Source organism: Lonchura striata, chromosome 1, assembly GCF_046129695.1.
Source record: "Lonchura striata isolate bLonStr1 chromosome 1, bLonStr1.mat, whole genome shotgun sequence".
NCBI lineage: Eukaryota > Metazoa > Chordata > Aves > Passeriformes > Estrildidae > Lonchura > Lonchura striata.
In genome coordinates this window covers 103,054,123-103,069,464 of record NC_134603.1, presented here as the reverse complement: position 1 = coordinate 103,069,464, position 15,342 = coordinate 103,054,123, and the positions used below count along the sequence as shown (strand labels likewise).

Here is a 15,342-nt window from a genome sequence, read left to right as displayed (position 1 = left end):
GGCAGACAGTAGCACTTGCTTAGAAGATCAGGAAGGAAGAGTAGGGAGACAACAAACAGCAACACAACTAACTAAATTCATGAGATTTGTTCCATTCAGATACATTATGGAAGGTGTGATTGTGTTCATAAACAGGGAACTGAACCTGCTGCTCCTGTAAGTCCCTATTTGATCCCAGGCTTCTATCTACCTGTAAAGATTATAAAGGAAACCTTTTCATCTCCTAAGGTCATTGCTTGCAAAATTTATTTGCAGCAAAGTTACATCTTTTAGCTAGCAATTAGACATCCATGGCTAAACTAAAGAGCAAAGGTTTCCTGGCTTAATCCCTACCCTCCAGCTTTGCAACACGGGGTGAAAAAATGACGTAAGAACTGCACAAGCTTATGTTTATTTATAATACTACACACCCAGCAACTCTAACCTGGAGCACTCCAGAGTGGAAGGATACATTTTTATAATGCCTGTTTCTTCATTAAGATTTCATCATCCACCTACGCTAAAAAGCTACTTCCCCTTCACTTTGTTATATCTGCTTTTACCCACTTCTGTTCTTGCATTATTTTTTTAATCTCCCATTCCTACTTTACATGCACTCTCAAATTTTAAACAAGTAAAATTTGTGCATTAGTGTGTCCTTTTCATCTATCATTTATGAATGACAGGTTCTTTGGTGCAGCTTAATGGTATGAGAGAGACATTATTTTAAACATTAAAGTGAAAACCATTTACAGCTATGATAAGAGAGGTCTGTTGACATTAAACTTTAAAACATGCAGAAGGTAAAGGCAAGTAGTTGCTCCCAACAGGTGAGAGTACTATGCATGTGCTTTGTAAGGGAGTTTGTTCAACACAAGAGCTGTCTCTTTGTTTTCTCTGTTTGACAACCTGTAGGATCTGGTGCTTCAAATAATTCATCTGGTAATCAGCAGCCACCAGAGTTTGATGACTAAAAGGTATTTAGAGCACAGTGCAGAGGATTACTTTTAAAAAATTACCATTTTCTTGGAGGAAAATATTTCATGCCATTTACATTAGAAAGAAATAGCAATAAATAAAGAAAAAAATCTAACCAGTTAAAGCTTTCTTTTACACTTCTTGCTCACACCTTTATCACTTTCACACTGGACTATCACTTCCTTTACTGTCCTTGTCCATTAAAATTATACAATTCTGTTGTAAGATATTGGCTAACACTTATCTTGCTGTACTTTGTTCCATTCTATTCAGCAGCAACTGCATTCTGAGAAGTATCAACATAGTTAGGAATAGTAAATAAATACATCTGTATTTTATCTTTTATGTACTTGGACTGAGTACTGTTCCTAACAGTGTTAGACACATGGATTGAACAGGGGAAAAAAGAGATCTTATAGAACTGCTTTCAGTCTGATTTTAGACCACAGGGAAAATGTAGTAGATCCCTCAGGGTAGAACCATTGCAAGCTTGGTACAGCTCAGACAATAGAGAGGATACATAGAGAGATTAACTTTTTCCTAGTTACTTTGGAGTCATGCAACTCTCTCAACAACTTGAAGGAGGATGGCAGAACCTTATTGATAAAGCAGACCTCCCACAGCAAGAACAAAAATATATCTGGGGCATGGATGACAGATGAGAAAACTCTGATTTTATTGTAAATTTTATAAAAGTTATCTTCATGCAATACTGTATTTTTAGTTGCCTTTATTCATACAGCTGCTTTAATCAGCAGCAGTGAAACAAGTTGTGTGTTGCAGCCAGCTTGCTTGGAGGGAAGGGATAATGGCATCCAGAGGGACCTTGACAGGCTTGAGATGTGGGCTGAAGCAAACCTTATGACGTTCAGCAAAGCAAAGTGCAAGGTCCTACACGTGGGTCACTGCAATCCCAGACATACCAATGGGTTGGGCAGAGAAGTGACAGAGAGCAGCCCTGGTAAGAAAGACCTGGGGGTGACAGGTGATGAAAAACTCCACACAAACCAGCTGGGCTGCATCACAAGGAGCATGACCAGAAGGTCAAAGGAGATGATTCTGCTCACATGTGATCCCACCTGGAGTATGCACAGTTGTGGTGTCCCCAACATAAGACACACATTAAACTGTTGGAGCAAGTCCAGGGGAGGACCATGAAGTTTCTATGAGGACTGCAGCACCTCCCTTATGAACACTGAGCTGCTCAGCCTGGAGAAGATCACATGGAGACCTTATGGCAAGTTTCCACTATCTGAAGGGTTTCTACAAGAAAGCCGAAGAGGGATTCCTCATCAGGAACCATAGTGACAGGACAAGGAATAATAGGTATAAATTGAATGAGGGAAGATTTAGGTTAGATATTAGGAAGAAAGTTTTCACTTGGGGGTGATAAGACAGTAGAAGTTTCCCAGGGAGTCTGGGGATGCCCCAACCTTGACAGGCTGGGTAAGACATTGAGCAACCCCATCTATGGGGAGGTGTCTCTGCCCATGGCAGGTGGGGTTGGGACTACATGATCTTAAAGTTCGTTCCAAATCATATTCTATGACTCTGTTATTCTATCATTTGAAATCTCCAAGTGATCTGTGGGTTGAACATTGATCACTGATGACAGAATAACCTAATGAGTCATTCAAGTGGTTTGCATTACTGACCCACAGAATGTAAGACCCAGCCTCCAACATGTTTCTATAAAAAGGCAAATAGCCCTTAATTATCTGTCAAGCACTCAAAAAAAATCCAGGTATTACTTTTCAATATTCATGGAGAATAACATTTCATTTGAAAAAGAGATCACTCAGTTTAAAGAAAAAGATGGCATAAAACATGTGAAAGAACCTGTAAGAAAAATTATGAACATGACTTACCTTGTAGATTTTGCAATGGCAAAGTCATGATGCCTCCTGCTGCAGCTGCTGCTACCAGTCCTTGGATGTTGGTGAGATTTGCTGTAGGTAGAGTTAGGACGAGTCCTTGTTGGCCCCCCAGCTGCCCAGCCATGTTGAAAGGAATAAGGATTGGCTGATTCAAGGCTGGAGTGCCTCCTGGCATCACCCCTGCTACTGCTGAGGCTAACTGTTGGGCTGTCAGTAGTGGCTGTAAGAAACCACAGATACAAACCTATTTCAGTGTGTATAGCTCAGTATTCCACACTTTCAACTTTCTGGCTTGAGATCTTTTCATGTTCCATTACAGACATGCACTGCTTCCAGTATCTTAAAGCATACATTTTCACCGATACAGAAAAGTTTGACAAATATGACAGTCTGAAGCTGGAAGCCTCAGTCAAACAGCATAGTAGCAATCCCAGCTGAATCTAGACTGGAAAATTCATTACACATACACGAAAGATAATATATAAGCAAAATATGACATAACTCAACTTAGTCTACAAGTACCTAAATGCCAACATTTCCCAAAAATTCCTGGTTGTATACTGATTGATAAGAGCAGAAAACACTAGTGACAACTGCCAGAAGCCTTGTGGACCACAACTGTCCTGGCAAGTGGAAGAATATTGAGTATCTTTTTAGAGTATAGCTGAATTTGGATAAAATCATGAAATGAGATGGGATATATTTTAAAATCCTATAAAGTGTAATACTACTACACTTTGCTGTAAAGAAAATAAATATCTGGCATAAAAGATAATGAAATACCTTTACTAATACAGGAGCTCTGTGTGACAGACATAACTGTCAGAGACAATAATTCTACATTAAAATTGCACAATGTTTTTAATATTAAATTATTATATTCATTTTATAGGTAATTTACATAAGAAATTAAAATATTTTAACTTCCTAAATATGTAAAACTTCTTAGGTTTTATTTTAGAAAAACATACAAAATCTAATCCTGCCAAACTAGACTTTTAAAATATACATGATACATACATGTTCCCTTTATGTACCACTGAATGCAGCCAAAGAGATTCACATTTTCTACATTACACATCAAAGATGATCACAGTTTTTTATTGTTCATCAAATTGAACATCTCAATTAGTTAAAAGGAAAGATACCGACCTGAGGCCCAACAGGGAATGCAGGATGGGACTGACTGGGTTGGTGCTGGTCTGCTGGGCTTGTATCAGGAAGCACGGTGTTTCCTCTGGCCTCTGAAATCCAAAGAACAGATTGACTTTAATATCAAACCCGGGGACTGCCACATTGCCTTCTACTCTGATGTCACATAACATGAAGCTGAAAATGATATGTTAAAGTGCTTTATCAATAACTCAAGCACTCAAATAGCTTATCAGCCACATAAATTATGCTAACGTTCATTCAGACCAACCAACTCATTCAAAGAGTTACAGAAATCTGACAGCAGTGAAACTGAAGCTATCATCAACCCAGCTAATGTGAGTTGCATTATACATCAATTTACATACAGCACATGAGCACTCCGTGTGTGTAGGAACTGCATTTTTTAATGGTTAGGTGAGCATTAGCTATTGCAACTTATGAAAGCAAAAATTATCTGAAAAAACAATCAGGTCGCATCTACTTTATATCTTAATAAAATATTTTCTTTTGTCAGCTACTGAGGCAGCAAAGGCTCTACTATGCACAATAAAAAGGCACTATGAAAACTGGTATGCTTCCATATGACAGCTTTCTTTTTAAATTGCATGTGGAGGATTAGCAAAATTCTGCAAAACCAAGGATTTCCAGCATTTATTGAGAAGATCAATATCTAAAAATTGAACTATATGCGGGGCACTAATGACTTGCTAAGCACAGAACACAGTCCAGCCTGCTAAATTTTGCTGAAATCTGCAATACAGATTTGAAAGGGAGGAAGAAAAATAAAAACATCCTATCAGTTGTAATAGAGTACCAAGATGTTTTCAAAACTACATCCCAATCCTCCATTTCCTCTGGGTGAAGGAATTTTTCAGTGGTGATGATCAGGCCCACATTGATTTTTGAGGTTGCAAGAATGACAGCAAGTATCAAATGTAGCTGCAAGAGTACTGTGGTCTCTTATAAAGAAAATCCTGGCAATGGCATCAGGTTTCCTGATTGGTATGATATCTTCTGGTTTGTTTGTTTTTTCTTCTGATGAGTGATTGAAATTCCATTCCAAGTAAACCTTAACAAGATGCTCTTTTCTAATGTTTGTCCTATGAATAGCAAGATAATTCAGAAACAGTTTCTTGGCACACCCTTGTGCTGCAAGGAAAAAGGATACAATTCTGTCATAAATTTTAAAGAGGGTATTATCAGCTCATTTAAAACAAATTCTTTTATATATTCTCCAAGGAGAACAACTTATAAATAATGGAAATGTGGAAAAAAAACACCTTCACCGCATTAAGGTTCAAATAAAATTGACTGCTACATATTATTCAATTGACTTCCATCTCTACAGAAAGCTGTCAATCATAACAGCATTTTAGAATTGGATTAAACAATAAATGTGTGGACTTATTATGCAGAAATCTGAAAATCTGATTAATTTGTAATATCTTTGTGTGCTCTCAAAAATTCAGAAATGGACATTGCTCTGGGAATACTTACAAATGGTCTATTGAAATATCTGATTTGGAACTAATAAAAACATGCAAACTTGCTGACATTTTATAAAGTGAATTCTACAGATATATGTTTGCCATTTTAATGACCATTGTCATTTAATAACGAGAATAAGCTGACCTACTATAACCAGTGAGGATTTCAACAATTGCCTAGTAATATGCAAAAAGAGACACTGTCACTAAATTTTTTACTTGCAATTTACTCATTCAAGTTAAATGAAAAGAGAAAAGCGTAACTAGATACATGAGTGTCAGTGAAAACTGTTTCTTTCAAATGCATAGCAATTCTAGTGCTGATGCCACCCCTAAGACAAAAAAAACAGGGTTTCCCCAGTATTATTACCTCCTATACAAAATAAAGTGCTATGTTGCTAAACGTAATTTTTCCTTTGGTAATTTCCACATACTGTTAAAATTTTTTTTAATTAATCTTCACAGCTGTATGAGTAAAGTGATGTTAGATCCAAGTCTCAGTACCAATGAAGATATCCCTCCCCATTAAGATCAAATCTTATAAGTCAATTTTGTTTATGTCATTTTAAGGACTGTAAGTTTTGTCTATGTGTGTGATTTAATCAATATTAAAACAAGGTCCTGATAATCTGTCATATCAAATGATATCAAATCATCCAATGAAATCTTTGGGAAAAGAACAAAACCAATGTCATTCGAAATAGATTTTATTGCAATTTTTATACCTTGAGCTCTTGAAATATATGTAAGTTCTGAAGTAATATGCCTGTTTTAGTATTCTTTTTTCCATGGTGCCCATCCAAAGAACTACTGAATTTCGTTATCTGTACTGTAAGGATTTTTCAATAGTTGATCACTTAATCTTTATGTAACAAGACAGTTATATCGGACCATCAAGCCATCAAGATGGTTATATAGGACTGCTTTCCTTTGTCCTTGTACTAGGTAGAATAACATAGGATTACATTACTGTCACTCAGTTACTCACCACAGACGATTGTTTTGGGTTTTTTTATTTCAGTGCTCAAATGCTCTGCCTGCTGCTCCTAATTCAGTTCCCATAGGATGCAATCATTTCAGGAAAACAGTACACACTTTCATGTGGTCTTATATGGCATCCTATATGAAATTATCTATCCTGTATTCTCTGACTGAAATTTTCAGGTCTCTCCTGCCCCTTCTAATCTACCTGCTATAACAGACACTTAAGAGTCAAGAAAATGTACAAGAAAATCTGCCTGCTGGGCTGGCCCTAAATACAGTGAAGCAAGAATTTCAGGATTAAGGTCTGTTGCATCACACTGTGACATCAATTTTTCCTTGCTGTACACTGCATTCACTGACACACATAGGTCAACACTCTGAAAAAGGCAAGGCAGAGTACAAAACATCACTAGAAGTCTACTTTTTCTTTTCTGCCTTAGATTTCTGACTGGGGGGATTCCCCTGATTTCAGAGGAGTCGGGGAGCTCTGTCTATTTCTGATTTCTCTACTATTTCTGCTTCAGATATTCATTGCTATGCATTTGGAAAAATGCCTTCATTGAGACCAAGTGCCCTAAACTGGCAGCACACAATCCCCCACCACTGTTTCTCACTGCTGTTTTACTGAGTTTATTTGGGAGTTGGTTAATTCCATATGCTGTAACGACCTCTGCAGGTAAATTATTCCTTTGTCCAAATTCCAGTCCTCACTAATAAAAATGGACTGTCAAAATCTAGCCTAGATTTTCCACTTGTCTGATCCAGGCATCCTGTTACCTCCTGTTAGGTTAGTCTCCAACTCCACTCAGCCTTCTGTCAGTGAGGGGTCTGTCAGCAAGGAACCAGGACTTATAACAACCCCTATGGAGCTGGGGAACTACCAGCAGCACCATCTCTGTTTGCAACCATGTTTTGCAGAAATTCTACCCTCATTACAACCCCAGGCTGCTGGTACACAAGGGGAAGGGGGAAGGCAGTAGCAGGGCTACTACTCTGAAAGGAGAGCCAATTCCCCTTAACATTGTTTGCCTAGGCAGGGCTCTTATAATAACTGAGACCTGACAACACAGCCTAAGTCAATGAGTTTGCTCAATAGTACCATATGAACAGGCAGGAGTGCCATTGCCATAGTACTGCCACGACTGTACACAAGGCTTTAATATTTAATAAGGAGTATTCATCATATGTGATTCATCATAAATTAATTATAAATTATATAATACATACCTCTCATCTCACCAAGGGACTGGAAGGGCATGACACAATAAAAAATTGAAGCACACTGTAAACACTGTAAAATAGCCTTCTTAAAATAAAACATTATTTAAAATAAAGCTAAGTAAAACAAAGGCAACCTTCTTTTCCCCTTATCAAAATGAGAAAAAAATTCCACAAACCTAGTGAAAAACCATGTTGCACAATATCTGATTTAGAAAAGAGAAAACAACAAGCAAATCATCAGAAGAAAAAAAAAAAAAATCCACACCTCAAGGCCACCAAGCTTCATACAAAATTACAGCTGTAAATGTACTGGTTATAAAAGGTTTTCCATAGTTTTGTTTCTTACACATTTTCATCAACACAACAGGTAACTCAGTTCTTAGTGTCTCCCAGTGCCCTGTGAAGGTGAGAATGCTCCAATGCCCCACTTTACAACTAACAGGTAAAAGAGACTCCAATGCAGATTCTCAAATAACTACAATTTAGCTGATCTCCTCAGCTCTAGATCCACTGTTCAGGAAGGCATAGGTCAAAACACAAAATTGCTCTGTGACTGCTTGGCTGCTCCAGGGGTACAGCAGTTCTGACAAGGTGAACCTGCACATGCTCCCCAGCATCCTCACTTGGATGCAATGCCTGTCCTAGCTGCCTTTGTCTCACCTAGTCTCTGATGCTTGCAAGGAACTGAAAAATGGTATGGAACAGCACCACAGCATGGAGTGCATTAAACGTGTACGTCCAGCTCTACCCTGGCCCTTCTGCACATGTGTGCCTGTGCCTGCTCAAAGGCATGATGCACCCTGGTACCTCTTCTCAAACTCTGCACCAAAGCTCACTCAAAGCCAATGCTCATACCAAAGCATAGGACTAATCTCAGCAAATAACCTGGATATGAACAACTTCCTCATGGTCTCCATTAATGAATTCAATATGTCTCACATTTGTATCAAAACCAGGGATATGCTGGACCACTTCTCCTTAGAACTCAATGCTTTGAAAAATGAGTTGGATCAAATTAAATAATACTAGATTTTCAGTGATCAAAAGAATATATAAATCCTTCTGAGATATAAGAAAATACTTCAAATGCATTAAAATTAATAAACGAACACATTTCAAGTAACAGTTGTTATTAATCTTTAGCTAGTTCCACAATGCAACATTAAATTACTTGTATTTATCTCTCAGTAACCATAACAATAAGAAATCAAAAGTAGACTTTTTTCTTACTCACTGAGACAGCTCACATTAAAGATACAGCTTTGAGAATTAAATCATTAAAGTAAAAATACTGCCTGTGATACAAAAGTTTCACATTTTTAAAACTAAAAAAATAATAAACTAAACAACATGAGTAAAACATTGCTGCATTTAAATAACAATCAAGAGATAAAACCAACTTTTAAAGGAAATTAAATAGACCAACTAATATAATTAAAATTATAAGGTATGGTGTGTGAAAGTCCATCATCTCTGATTAAAGTATCTCAGCTCTTCGCTAAATGAAACCTTAACTCTCAGCAGTTATACCAAAAGCAATCTTGCTGAACAAAATGTAATAACCTAAAGAAAAAGATTCAACTGGTAATGAAAAAAATATAACATTCCCTCTTCATTCTGCCACAAACCACCACATTTTGGCTCTTAATTTCACTATTTTCATTTTCCTGTTGCATCAGAGTTTGGACATGTTAGGAGGAAGCATATACAAAGTACCACATTGTAAAACCTTAGTAATCAGTTTGTTACACACAATTTCACAAATACACCTAAATTTTACAATACTCGCAGGAGAGAAAATGGAGATTTTATTCTAATTACGTTTTACATTGGTATTTTCCTATGGTTATCAGAGGAGATATTCCTGCTACCTCAGCAAAGAAAATCAATCTCATAAATTATATTTGAATAATGATTCTCCTACTAAAATATACGAATTTAGGCTTAGACCTTCCATATTTAGTTTGTTAGACAGTTGTCTTTTTCCAGTCCATGACCAAATTGTGGCAACAAAAATTCAGTCCTTTGGATTGTATAAAATTTCCCTAGGTATCAAGTTATCACACAGATGATTAAGCAATTAATCTTTTTCTGCTGACGTGTACTTCAAATTTTAATTTTTTATTTTTAGGTGGTAATTTCACCCTCAAAAAGAGACACAAACAAGTGTGTAGAATTCTAGATGTGTGCAGAATTACTACTAGCACTTGTTAACTCTGAAACCTAATAAAATTGCAATGTTGATGCTATGATTTTGCTATTCAATCATTTCAGCACAACATACAAATGCTGTGCACATCTTCTACAGTGTCAGATTGTGTCAACGTACATAGATCTCATTCCTCATTTTCTCCTACCTATGTACAAAGCCCTTCTAGTTTACCTTTGAAAATGCTTGTGGTGTGATAAGGGAATGGTATATTGATTTACCACATTGACATATATATCAATGCAATATCCTATACAGAAGAGCTAAAAAACCTGCATTGAAAATGCATTGAGTTAGACAGCAGTATGAATAGAGCAGATTTGCTTTACTGAGTCTATCATTCAGTACTTAAGTAAGTAAAACACCACAGTTTTATACTTATCTGAAATTGCCTTGCATTTGCTACTGCAAAGCTACTAAAATCATCTGGAGAGCTCAAAGTCATTCTGCCAGCAGAGTATAGAATACTGGCTTTGCCTGGTCCCTGGAGTTATTTCCTCCTAAAGGATCTTCTCCCACAAGGCACATGCAGTAGTAGCTGAAATCACTGTGCTCATTATCCCTATGCACAGAGCTTGGTTTGTATTTATGCACATGCATCCTTCTGGATTAGGATTAAAACTCCATGACTTCTTATAATGAAAATCAGACTATTAAAGTGATTCATGTTACAGAGGACTGCTTCTGGGCAGCCACAAATTATAATTACCACCTTATAAAAATCTAGCATACCAAGGCACAAAATCACAAATAACTCAAAATCTTAGTTCTCTCAAGGGCCTTAAATTTTCTTCTTTCCCATCCTTATTTTTGCTCCTCTTCCACTGTCTCACTTTTTCCTTTTTCTCTTTACCATATGTGATTTTTTTTTCTTACTGGTGCCTATATGAATATTCTTCCACTTCAAATACCTCATGTGAGAAAATAAGTGTTGCTACTCCAGAAAAGGTGAAGGGATATAATTGCAAAAGTATGTTCTTTATTCAGAATAGACTCATTCTACTTTTCTTCACCCACTAAGTACAGTGCATAAAAATCCCTTGTTAGTGGTACATACATTTTTTATGAGTTGGACCCTTCATATTGAGAGTTCTAATTCCTTTTATACTGTATGCATTAGCACAAATATTAGGGCCACAAAGACCCTACCAGTCTTTGAATTCATACAACATTTCATACTCATTGGTTGCTGCTAGTGCTGGTAAATGCAGTGATAATAAAGGTGACTTACCAGAAGATGGACAGTTGAATGCATTATTATTTCATGTTGGGCCCTTGATCCCTAGCTAAGAAGGCCAGGAGGCTTCTCTAAATTAAACTTTCCTTTCTTTCCATCCCTGGAAGTTTACTAAATGTCAAAGAATGAACACATTAAAGAACATCTATTTTGGAACAACTGTTAGAGTTTGCCATCTTTATAGCTATCTTAGATTTCTTTAGGAATTTTTAGTGTTTACCTATGCATATTGGTTTTGTTCCTAATAGGGAAGAGGGCAAGCTTTCCATCAAAAGCCCAACTTACCAACACTCACCCTCCCTACCTGACTTTTGTACCCTTCCCCCAAATAAACCAGACTATGAAGATATCTTATAATGATATATATTGCTGTTTGCCTGAGGAACCCAGTTCCTCAGGCAAAGAGCACAGTTTTGCACAATTAATAAGTGCTTGGCTGCTGGCACTACAGCCTACTGAAAGCCAGGCAACACATGTGGATGATCTCTGGTGCACAGTAATTCAGGCTTCTGGGTGGAGGAAAAGCATAGTATGCATGACATATTTTGCTTTTTGCAAGTTACGTTGATAGACTAATTTCAACAGAGAGGGCACAGGTAGGCAGCCAGTGACAGTAATTCAACTCACAACTTTGACAAGAGACTGGAAAGAAAAAGTTGTAAGGTAGGAAGCAGATGAACCTAGTATTTTATCAGTCTGATAAAAATTCAATCTGCTTAAAAATTCAAATTACCCAGTTTGGTGAGAGAAGAGCATCCAGTTACGGAAGGAAGTATTCTATTAAACCTAGTAAAAGCACCTCACAGGAGAGTCACTGTTCAGCAAAGTGCACCCCATAATGTATGTTAACTTCTACTGGAGCAATCTGACCAGCAAGTATGATAAAGCAATAGTGGTTTATCACCCTTGCTACTGAGTTCACTAGTTTCATCCCTGCAGTGTCTTTAACAATTTTACATCTTCTGCTGTGGTCCTTACATGACCCTGTGGGGCAGCTCCATCAAGTGCCTCATTACAGGTTGTTCAGCTGTTCAGACTTCATTGAGACTCTTGAAAGAGCCATCCCACAGAGTGGCAGAGTGAAGAAGTCCAGTTGAGATCCAGGAGGAAACCTTATTAGTGGCAGCAACTCTGTATTCAGGAGAACTCACAGTCCTAGATCCAGCTACATCACAAAACTGGTTAGTATTCTTTATAAATCTATGTAGCTGCACACATTTCTTCAAAAAGTCCCAGCTACAGCTGGGAAATGCAATATAGCAAAACAAAAATACAACAGCCTTTCAAAAGCAAGTGGTGCCATTTGATATCTTCAGCAAGTTCTCATGATGTGGCTCAGCAGGGTGAGGCATTATTTCAAATGAAACTGTTGGCTGGAAGTTACAGAAACTTATGGTATGCACACCTCCAGATCTCATAAATCCTGAACTGAATTAACTTCCTTTTCTTTATTATTGTCTGAAATCGGTTGTAGTGGCTGTTTACAATTTTGCCAGGTGCTTTTGACACTTTATATCTATGTTTTTAAAGAGCATTCAGTCTTACAACCAGGTCTTGCAAAGTATGTCAAGCCTTACTGTCATTAAACCAAGTTTACACCATACACCAAGAGCTTTTGTTTTGTACCCCTTCCCACCCCTCCAATCCTTTCCTCCTCCATAGATCAAAAGCTAAAAATACAAAAGGTAGCAAAAAGACTAGTAGCCAACATCATCATAGTGTCTGGTTTTGAGGAGCTATTTGCCAGTCAGTGGCAAATAGCTACAGCAGCTACTAAAATAGTCCTTTCTACACTGAAAATACCCCAAATAGATCTCCATAGAAATAACCAAGTGGATTACAAACCTTTGGACACTGTATCTTGCCTTTATGTGAGTCAAACTCCCACTGGATTATAAATGTGTTGGATTAATTTCCTAGGAAAGGTTTGAGAATGTAGCACAGGTTAAAAAAGCTTTACATGTAAGATGCATATATCTTTTGGTTAGAAATGTCTTGTCATGGCAAGTCCTCTTTGTGATAGTGTGCCATGATGAAGCAAAAAAGCAAAATGAAGCCATATGACAAAACTTTGCCAAAGTAGCAAGTGGCAGGAAACTTGCTTTAAATAGGGCACTGCAACACATCCTAACAGGATTAAGTTTTATGGAATAAAATGTTTCTAATCCACAAGAATACTTGTCTTCATATATATTCATATGCCTCTCTAAATACAAATACATAATTTTAAAAAATCAGTTTCCTACATCACTTTCATTTTTTATATTATTGTTCTGTTTATTTTTTCAGCATTACAGTAACTGAATAATAACTACTGGTAAAAAATGTTATTAATTTAAGTGCATTCATAGTGTGTTATGACACTAATATACTTGGGTAACACTATTTCTTTATCCTTTTTGCAAAGCATTCATTTATTGTCCTCCTCATTTCCATGATTTTACTTCAACTTAAAGTCAAGTCAGGGCTTTGCAGAATTCTATTATATTATTGTCCTGTCATTAGTCTAACTCCATTACACAACAACACAAAACCAGCATCAGCTCCCATTTGTCATATTACTTACTTTGAGGATTAGGTCAGATCTCAGACTACATGTACATGCCTACTAAACATAATTTGGAGTTGGACAAAAAGTAATCATAGATTCCTTCTAAAAATGCTTTTAAAGAAAATATTCTGAAACTATTCTGTAAGAACTCTGGCATCTGACATAGACCTACCCAACCCTTTAGAAGAACCTAGCTATATTTACAAAATATAAAGATTACATTTAAAGGTACATATAGACAAACAGATTTTAACTTCTTAGACCATACTCCCAAATAAGCAAACAGAAGCCAGCCTTGGTGTGGAAGACATACAGTTATGCTCACATGGTGCTCTACAAGTGCAAAGTGTGTGTTTCTCTAACACAACTGTGTTGCTTCTCTGCCCAGAGAAGCTGTCTTATGAAGATAGCCAGGGCTGGTTTGAAATAGCCAACAAGTCCACTGTCTGTTCCTTACAGCTGTCATAAAGGAAATAAAATCAGGTGTTAATCTGGCAGAAGGAAGACTTAGGCTCATGCCCAGCCAGCTCATGCCCAACAGTCAGAATCTGAGGTATTGATGATCCCAAGATTGTAAAAAGTCTCTGTCTTTCTGCCCTGTTGCCAAAGAAGAAGTCATAATTCATCTGTGCTGGTTTTCAAGGTTGTTTATTCTTGCTTATCTCTAACATGTTCTGCTGCCCTGCCACAGGTCTGTCCTGCAGGGCAGCGTGTGGGGCTCTGCCCCTCAGTTGGAAGTTACAAACATTATATACCAGAAACTACCTGTGCTATATTTACAATAATGTGCCAATATCTATCATCTATGTTGAACAGTGTGTCCCCAGCCTAAACCAATAGAAAAATGCCAACACTACAGTGAAACATGGAGGGCATGAAGAAGGAGAAAAAGGACAAGACACACCCAGTTTCCCCCATCTTGTCCCCTTTGAACCCCTAATCTAGAATCCTAAAATTTTACTTTTGTACCCGTGCCACACTGAATTATTACTTATATCAAACACTCAGAGCTTGTAATTCATGCTGTAAGATTGAAAACTCTTTTCCATGGACAGAGATCAGAGACAGTGTCTCTTGGGGCTCTCTAGAGGGGGGTTCCTGATCCCCTGCCAGGGTCCCAGGCCCTCCAAGGCAGCCAGAGGGAAGCCCTGGATTCCGACACCCAACCATTTCCTGTGGGACCTTCACCAGCTCTTCTCATCCCATGTGTAGAGTGTTATTGGGCTGTCAGAGCATAGAGAAATCCTGGACCAAAAGAACATGTCAATTGGAGTGGCAAGTATCGCCAGCATGCTGCTTCCTCTAGTCATAGAAAGCAGGATGTAATGATTTGTATTCCAGTCATTGTGAAGAACACAGCTTGTATGTGCTAATGTGTGCCTTGGACATGTATTGTTACAATAGCAGGGGTTTTACTTATTATTTTAATGACTTTCCTCTAAAGAGCATTTGTGGATACCACAACTCCCTAAGTGGTAACAATGGATAAACATCAGCTTGAGAAATGCAGATCTATATTATTTATGAAACTGCAATTCTCCTGTAAATAACCCAGTTGTTTAAATAATATGTATCTGTGTAATTGAGCCTTCTGTATACAAATAAATAAGGTTTTATTGCAATGTCAGAAGTTAACAAACCAGTCAATAAAATCAATAACTCAC

The 15,342-nt window shown here is 37.4% G+C and overlaps 1 protein-coding gene across 13 annotated transcripts in view; it reads right to left on the bottom strand.

Moving 5' to 3' along the window:
• Positions 1 to 15,342, bottom strand: part of POU6F2 (POU class 6 homeobox 2) — a 352,332-nt gene that overhangs the window by 215,306 nt on the left and 121,684 nt on the right. For all 13 annotated transcript variants that reach the window (XM_021546659.3, XM_021546677.3, XM_021546724.3 and 10 more), the window contains 2 exons: positions 3,987 to 4,078; positions 2,826 to 3,054 (listed from right to left, as the gene is read on the bottom strand). In XM_021546659.3, coding sequence (XP_021402334.2) covers positions 2,826 to 3,054; positions 3,987 to 4,078 — 321 coding nt within the window. The remainder of the gene's footprint in view (positions 1 to 2,825; positions 3,055 to 3,986; positions 4,079 to 15,342) is intronic.